General features: G+C 41.2%; 1 protein-coding gene across 5 annotated transcripts in view; it reads left to right on the top strand.

Annotated features, from left to right (window-relative positions):
• The window catches only part of LOC118703442 (synuclein alpha interacting protein), a 138236-nt gene extending 130788 nt beyond the window's left edge, over window positions 1-7448 (top strand). For all 5 annotated transcript variants that reach the window (XM_036410386.2, XM_036410387.2, XM_045571878.1 and 2 more), the window contains one exon: window positions 6922-7448. In XM_036410386.2, coding sequence (XP_036266279.1) covers window positions 6922-7006 — 85 coding nt within the window. In that variant the 3' untranslated portion in view covers window positions 7007-7448. The remainder of the gene's footprint in view (window positions 1-6921) is intronic.
• Window positions 7449-9166: the final 1718 nt, after the last annotated feature.

Consider the following 9166-nt stretch of genomic DNA (forward strand, 5'->3'; position numbering starts at 1 on the left):
GGCCTCTTTCTCACACAAAACCGCTACAAGTTGAAATGCATGGACTGTGCATAAAAGGGTCATGGTGAAGGTCACAGGTGGCTGGACTCCTGCCGTAGCTGAGCTTTGTTGCATCTTCCTGGGGGGATATGCATTTCTCCCTGACAAGGTGGGGAACAGGGGGCAGGAAAAGGAGCGCAGTGGAGAGGAGTCAATGCAGGCAGTGCCCTGACTAGCTTATTTCAGAGGAGTTAAACCCAAACCCATTTTAAAAGGAAATGTCACTTTTAAATCATTTAAATTAAATTTAAATTAAACAAATAATTTAACTTAAAATTTAATTTAAATTAAAAGTATGACACACCTTTTAGCCCTCTTCCAAAATGTTCATATATCTATCTATCTATCTATCTATCTATATATATATATATATATATATATATACACATATGTATATATGAACATTTTGCGCATGTGCTGTGGATATGAATTTTAGTTCAAAATACTAAGACAAGAGAAATGTTACTCTCCTTCCCTCCTCTCCTCTAAATCAAATTTAATCTGCTTCAGATCTCTATTCAGGCTAGACCATCACAGCCATTTTAATGGGTACCCTTAGGGGTCTCATTAATGCAGTAAATTGAAGGAAGTGCCTTGAATGTTCAGCATTTACTGATCACCAGACTTCTGCTTGGGGCAGGCTCACATGTTGCCTAAGTCTGGGCTGCTGTGGCCACACTGGGGCAGGGAATCTTGGCCAGTGCTGACAGCCCAGTGCCTGGTGGTGGGGAGGGAACAGGAAAAATATCAGCTCCCTTCCCAGACGTTGGCATTGGCACTTCTGTTTCTCCTAACCTACCTTCCCCACCCACATACCTCCTCTGTCCCCATTTCTGGTGCCTAAAAAATTCTGTTGTAGTCCTTAAACAAAAGTCCCCAATGATACCCTGAGGCAGTGTTTCCTAAACTTTTGACATATGTGTACCCCTTCTATAATTTTCATAATGCTGAGTACCCCTCATACTAATGAGAACATAGAATTAGGCGCAGCTAAGCACAGTGCAGTACATATCCCCACCAAACTCCGGTGCAACGCGTGCCCCCACCAAACTCTTCCCATACCCTGGGGGTACGTGTACCACACTTTGGGAAACACTGCCCTAAGGGAATGAAGTACAAAGACTGACCAACTCTTGTGGGGAGAGGACTGGGGAGGACCCCTCATTTCTTTTCTTTTTTAACATATTTTATTGTTTTTACACAGGGAGGAAGGAAGACGGATAGAGAGCTAGAAATGTCAATGAGAGAAAAACATCGACCAGCTGCCTCCTGCACACCCCCTAACCAGAGATGTGCCCACAACCAATGTACATGCGCTTGACCGGAATTGAACCTGGGACCTTTTAGTCCACAGGCTGATGTTCTATCCACTGAGCCAAACCGGTTTCGGCAGGACCCCTCATTTCTTCTAGGTTTCTTTAGCACCTGGAAAAAAAGACAGTATCACAGTACATTCTCCTGCCAGAAATAGTTCATCCTGTCTTCCTATAAGCAAGGGAACAAAACTGAATAATGTACTGTAGTAGGATGACAAAAATCAGAGCACAGCATGCGGCTGTAGGGCTACTTGGATATCTGACATGAGGTTAACAGTTCCCTAGTCAGTTTAAGAAACAAGCCTTCTGAAGGCTGTTTTGAACCTATCAGATTCCTGGGCTTTTTGTATTGAATTTTATTTTGGTGATAAATGGAAACCCAAAAGTAAACATATTCATTGTATTTAAATAAGCATCATGGCCATTTCCATCCCTGCCTTATAAGTTAACCTGCACTGTATTATGTTTTTAGTTTGACCACTTTGTTCATGCCAAAGAGGGGAGATTTCCTTCTTTCACTCATAATCACCCAGAGGCTGGGACAGCCAGCCCAGTTACTCCTTAGGCAAAGGAAGGATGGGAATCTCTAGTTGAAATAAGGATTCCTCAGAGAAATTAAGACTAGCATGAGAACAAGGGCATGAAAAACACCGAATCAACTCTAGTGCCTGCTTCATTTTGCCTGTGGGGCCCACAGAGAAAGCATCCCATAGAAAGATGCAAGAAGGAAAGGAACCAGGTGTTCATCCATCAGAGATGGCCTCACATCTTGTCGCTAGAACTTCTTTGAAGGCCAGATGGCCCCTCTCGGGTAGCAGGGTTGCCAGGATCATAGAACTTTGGAAACCAGTGGCAGTCCGTGGGTTAGCTTGACTCCACACATTATGCCACTAATTGACCCTGTCAGTATAACCCTGAGAGAAAGGGTGAGGCAGTAGGCCCCATTTCCAGGCTTACTCTGGAATCATATTTCAGTTCCAGAGAATTTATTATTTTTCCTGGTAAATAAGAAATGGGGGCAATAAACGCAACATTTTAAAGAATGTCAGCACTGTGAGGGGGTTCTGTTTGCTGTTTATTTTTCTAAATTGGTCACAGCTTGATAGAAAGAATCTAAATTTCTTTTCAATGCCATTTAAAATTAGATTTAACTCTATTACTTTGAACAGTTTTCCCAGTGCGTTTCAACTGCAGAAGATGACTTTGTTTATAACACAGATTTATCTCTTCTTTTTATCACAAAGGACAAATTAGTTTTGAGTTATTACAACTCCGAGGAAATGTTTGCCATTTCTTGTCTTAAAATGTCAATAAGCCATCCATTTCCCAGAGTTTAAGTCTATCTGAGATCTGTAGCAAATGAAATGAGTATTGGTTCCAGTTATGAATGGGCATTAGCCCTTGTTCACTACCAGTCACATCCTCTCTGATCACAGTGTCACTGTGCCCTGAGGGGTTAACATCAGGAGACTCCTGATCCTGGGACCAACTTGAGAATAGACTCTCCTTTAAGACAGTAAGTAATAAACACTGTGAGTGTGGATTTTTCTATGAAGGAATTAGCCATACTCAGAATTATACATGTAGAGCCAAGAGCTAGCATCAGATATTTTACATAGCTATCAAGGTCGTTCAGCAACCACACCAAACAGAGTGATATGTTTGACCTGAGATAACAAGAGCATGTGACAGTGGTCCTATGCTGTGCCCAACAGGAGATGAGTTCAGGGTGCCCACCCCCACCAGTTGGCAAGCATGTGCTTACACACACACACACACACACACACACACACACACACATTTTTCTCTTTGTTGTTATATTATCAGAACAAACTCTAAACAGCAAAATGAGCAGAGATGTGGAAGACATTGGGAATATAGAGGTGAGGCCCTGGCTGAAACTTGACCCTCAGCCCTACTGAGCAGCATTTCCAGATCCCGATGGAAACATGCATTCGGTCCAGAAAGGAATCCCTGATCCTACTGAGCAAGTGCATTTTTGCCATAATGTCTCTGGATATAATAAAGTGACCACATTTTAGTCTTTCCTTAAATGTTTGACCTGGACGTATTTATTTTTAACCCACATGCTTTTTAAGGATCCTTGTCGGGAATGATTATATAAGTAGCCATGGGCACGTTTCTAGGCTCTCTGAGTATGTGTTGATTGCATAGTTCTAGAGCGCACCCAGGAAAGCAGACAAAATCTTCCCAATGTGACTATTTAGGAAATTTCGTTAACGTACTATTACTAAAAGGGTATTTTGTAACACTTATAGACATTAGACTTCCTGCAAAACAAAACAAAACAAACAAAAAAACCCAAAACTCTAGTTTCTAAATCTAAGCTTCATCTGAAGTATTTGTGTGTTGTTTTTTCTCATTTCTAATATACTAGCTCTGGGTCCAGAGTTGATTCCTGACTTGAGGTGATCAATCATTGATGCTCCAGAATCACCTCCCTCCCCGCCCCAGCCCCAGAGTCTATCTGGTCTCCTTTCTTCCCACACCTCCCAGGTTCCCCAGTGTTCTGTGCTCCCTGCACAACCTTGTCCCTCCCACCTCCACCTCTGCCTCCCTAGGGTTCAAATGTGATTCCAAGAGAAAACCTGCATTTCACACTGAAGCTTTGTCCATATGACTTGGAGGGAGGAAGGAGAGCCCAATCTTGAACCATTCCTCCAGATTCCATTAACTGACAGGTTCTCCTCTGAAAGGAGCCACAGCTGTACATTGCCGTTGGCTGTTACCCAGCAGGAGACTCTGTAGAGAAAAATGTCCATGTTATGAGGAATACGTCAAGTGACTGGATCTTTCCAGCATCTAAGCACAATTTAGCAGACGCTTTCTGAAACCTGCCAGAGCTCTCAGGATTGATGAGAGCATGATTCACAAATGCAGCTTCTTTTCATAAGCTCCTTGCTCCCCCTGGGAAAAGGAGAGAGCATATTCTGCAGTGAATTTAATATAAAAGTAGAATGAGTTGAGACACGGGAAAAATAAAAAATAAAAAGTTATTACAATGAAGATCCTATGTTCTGTCTTAAAGCACTGCCTTCGGAAGGCAAGAAATGAGCATGTGGATACTCATGAGCTATAGGTAGGAGGTGCAGGGGAGACCTGCCTTGGAAACTAAAATCATCCCACCGGAAATACATTTCTTCCAGCATGCTAATCCTGGTTTCAGCTTAAGAACAAAACTCCCTTCACCCAACTCCACTCTCCTTTCCTCACTCCCCCAGGGTCCGGTTTTGAACTGTGTAACTCCAAAAGGGACACATTCTAGTGTGAGTCCTCATGGTGCCATGCTTGCCACAACTAGGATATTCTTGAACACTAAACGAGCAGTGCCTGTCTATGAACTCCCTTAAAGTTGGAGTTTTAAAGAATCAGAAAGTTACTTGAGGTTTAAAAGTACCAGATGGAGACTTGACTCAGCATGGTCAAATATCTTCACCAAGCACCCCTGCTCCAACCAGTCCCTTGGGATTTTCCTTCCCACCAGAGATCAGTGCAGATACGGGATGTTCCTAGACCCGCATCCCTGAGTTGCCGGCGCACTTATTTCAACAACATCGTCAGCTCTAAGCCACCCATTTTGCTGTGCCATAGTAAGCCTGGGTCCCTTCATTCAGTGAGATCATAATCAAGAGAGAATTAAAAGAGGATACCATTAAAAAGTTATAAATTCCATGAAAGGTCCAAGAACTTCATGAGATCAGTGATCCCTGATGGTAGTATCATACCTCCAGTTGTATCCCAGGTGTCCACCGTGGTGGCTGGCACTCGCTAGGGACTTCATAGAGATTTGGAGAGAGGGAGAGGTAGAGGGAAGGAATGGAAGAAGAGGGCAAAAGCGAAGTAAAACACAAGGACCGAGGCTGTCATCTCACGGAAAGAGTGGTGTGCTCTGTTTATAGCTAGACCTTCTGGCTCCCAATCCACCTACCAGCAGGGAGTGTTGGTTTGGGTACTTGGGTTTTCGTTCTTTGAACCAGAACCCCATTTTTCAGTAGCTGGGATTTGTAGATATGCTCTCTCACTAGAGCTTGTAAGGGGACCACAAAAGTAGCAACATCCCCTATTTTGGTTATCGGGGAGTGCAATGCATACCCGTGGACCATGTAAGACTAACCCGCTAAGTTGCCATCTGGGCTATGGAAATCCATGCCTAGAGGAGCAGCAAATTCAAGTTCATGAAAAACTGATTTAAATTCAAGCCTTTTCTTCTTTCCAATTTTGGTCACCGAGAATGTGATTTTATATCCAAAAAATGAAATCAAGGACCAGCAAATTATCTGAATAATTCATGCTACAATTACTGAAATACTTTTGTTCTTTAGAATGCTGGTAATTAAGGACTGAGTAATTGAAGGGTTCAGAGATGCTTGAATTAGCCTGATATTATTCAGATAAATACCTCAAATTAACATTTTGCTGGATATATATTCAGCTCTAATCATTCTGGATTTGTCCTGCAGAAAGTGTTCTTCTTAGAGTTTTCGACCATGGTATCTCTTATTTAAAGCAGAAATACTACACCTGTCTATTCTCCTTCCTGTTTCTAAAATATTATTGGCATTTTTGTCTGTTATCATCTCCTCTTCCATTACCCTTATTCATTTAGGTTTATGCTTTTTTATGTATTTCCTTTTTTTTTTAATGTACTGTTGTTTTGTGAGAAAATGTGTGTTTAATCCACCATGTTTAATTGGAAGTCCTCACAATGTCAGCTGGGTTTTCCTTCTCCCTTTTTCACGTATGGACAACTCTCTGTAGTTCTATTCAGAGGAATACATAAAGTTAAGAATTATATCTTTCATATTGTGACAATAATCAAATACTTATTAAAACACTAAAAATATTCCCTAGCACAGTGGTCAACAAATTCATTAGTCAACAGAACGGCAAACGGTGGCTCGCAAGCTGCAGTTTGCTGACCACCGCCCTAACAGGTTTGGCTCAGTGGATAGAGCATCAGCCTGCAGACTGAAGGGTCCCGGGTTTGATTCCAGTCAAGGGCATGTTCCTTGCTTGGGCAGGATTCATGCAGGAGGCAACCAATTTCTCTCACATCAATATTTCTGTATTTTTTTTGCTCTTCCAGTCTCTCTAAAAATCAATGGAAAAATATCCTCAGGTGAGGATTAACAGCAATAAGAAGAAGCTATTAAGCTTATTGGAGAATAAAAGGTGTCACCAGTGAATCCATGTAAAATACAAATATCTCATATTTCCACTAAATCAGCAGTATTATACATACTTTCTATTTTGTTTGTGATAAAATTCACTTGACTATAGAATTTCACCTGGATTCCAATCAGTAGTTGGAATTGAGAATTTAAAAGTGTTCACTCTGTGTGTGTTATGACATATTTTTTACTTATTTTTCAAAGAGAGGCTTACTTACATGAAAAGAGAATAATTTGCCTACTGGAATGAAGTGTTCTTCAGTGTGGTTTGTGTGAGGATAACTTCCATTTTTGGTGAATTGGTTAGTGGTGTTGTCTTGTAACTTGACTGTAGTTTTATCTAATTTTGGCCTCGTGGTTTCTCTTCTGCTTAGGCATAATGACATCAATAGAAGAATGAAGAAATCCTACGGCATAAAGCACATTGCTGAGCCAGAGCCAAAAGAACTCTTCTTGTAAATCCCTTTTTTACCATCGCTGCCCTCTGGACACCATTGGAAACTGGACTCTCCTCTGTGGAAATAGAACCATGGGAACAATGCCTCGCCAGCAGCAGAATAGAGTTTCAGGATGCCTTAAATCTATAGAAGACACATTTTGGGGGGGTGATATTTGTATATATAACTTGTTTTTAAAGAGACCTTCACCAAGCCACTGACACCGTTTTGTATTTTATCAATTGCATGAGTGTTTGCTAATGTTGATTGATCTTCCCTTTCCCCATAATATGGGCTGTTTGGGCTCAGCATCTCAATGAGACCAGGCCAGTGATACTGTTTTCTGTCAAGAACATTTTTCTGGCATTTCTACTTTTTGTATCGAGGAAACAAAACACTGTTAACAGCCACCTATAAGCTGGGGACACCTACTTTCTAATAAATCTCTGATCTGATTTCTAAGGGACGCTGAGAGTATTTTGATTACTGCTATTTCATTTCAGGAACAAACTGCCCAGTTTAGCTGTGTTCCCACAGGGATCAAATAAAACATTCTAGTTTTCATTAAGTACTAAAGGATCAAACAAGTATATAAAATAAGTCAATTCCTCCGTCTTTTCAAATCTCAGCGTTGACATGAGAAAATACTAATGACAACTGAGGATTTAGCCCCTTTTTGGGTCCCTTTTTTCCCCTGCCTCTTGCACATTATGAAGCTTGTCTAATCCCTTTAGGAGACAGTGTGGAGCCTGCGTTTATAACAGCCCTATTGATGCAGCTTTTTCAATCCATGGATGGAAGCAGTGAGTTCCATGAGATTTCATCTTATCATGTAAAAACACATTTCTGTTGAAACTTCAGGAGTTTTATTTGCAAAGTGTTGGCAGAGCATTGCCTGCAAGAGGCCCTGTCAGATTTTAGTATTAAAGTGAAATATATTCTTACCAGTAGGAAAGTGCACTGTATGCACGAATAAACAGTTACTAGCAATGCCACTGCAATCAAATGTGAAGCATTCTGTATCCTGCGGACAAAATAAGCCAAGGGACCAAATTAAGAAGTCATTTTGCATATGAGGGCCAACTGAAAAACTTGGTCTTAATGAGATGCAATGAGATATAGAAGAAGGAGCTAATATTTAAGTGTCTTTTATGCACCAACCTCACTTATGTGCAGACATTACCCCCATTTTATAAATTAGAAAATTAAACCAGAAAGTTTAAGTCCTGTGTCCAAGGTAAATGGAAGAATTGGCTTTGGTACACATTTTCTCACTGTCTCCATTACACTTTATCCATCTGTCCAGCACTATGCTATCTTCTTAATACATTGCCCACTGGACTAGCACACAGGAAACAGGAGTTGTGGTGTTGGCTCTACTTGTGGACAATTCTTTGGTCTTGAGTAAAAGATACTGCCTCCTTGGTAAACCTGGGAAAGGGCAAGACTGGACTACGTACACAACCTACCTTCCAGCTTACAGAACAGCATGTCTATAAATTTCGGCCCATTTGCTCTGTTCTGTTATTGGTACCTGGTTCCATGTGTGGTTGTGCATTTCTCACATTGTCTTTTTGTCAAATGAAATGCCCTGTTCTTATTTTGGTCCCTCGATTGTGCCCCCTTTAATTTCTTCCTCAGATTTTACTGCTCTGTTCCAGTGCTTGAGCCTCTAATAGAGAATATATGGCAAGAACACATGGAATTTAGATTCCCATGTTTTCTACTTGGTGCAGAGGAGGATGCTGGGATCACACAAGAGCCAACCTTGGGTCTTAGCTCTAGAAGTGGATCCTTAAAGGAAGGATATCCTGAGATAATATGTCCCACAGAGGCCCCAGTTTTGTTCTTAGACTGTTTTTAAACTTGAATGTTGAAGTTGGGTCTGGGTATTCTGCAGATTTTCTAGGCCAGACACAGAGTTCCCAATTAAATATAGCAAAGAAAATCTCTAGAGTTTGAAAGAAAGAGATACTACCTCAACCTAGAAAACTCTGGCGATTTGATGATTAACACTATCATTTAAAATACCACAGTACTGCCAAAACTGGTTTGGCTCAGTGGATAGAGTGTCGGCCTGCGGACTGAAGGATCCCAGGTTCAATTCCGGTCAAGGGCATATACATTAGAGTCTCTCTTTCTCTCTCATCAATGTTTCTAGCTCTCTATCTCTCTCCCTTCT

Source organism: Pipistrellus kuhlii, unplaced genomic scaffold (genome assembly GCF_014108245.1).
Source record: "Pipistrellus kuhlii isolate mPipKuh1 unplaced genomic scaffold, mPipKuh1.p scaffold_m20_p_4, whole genome shotgun sequence".
NCBI classification, from domain to species: domain Eukaryota; kingdom Metazoa; phylum Chordata; class Mammalia; order Chiroptera; family Vespertilionidae; genus Pipistrellus; species Pipistrellus kuhlii.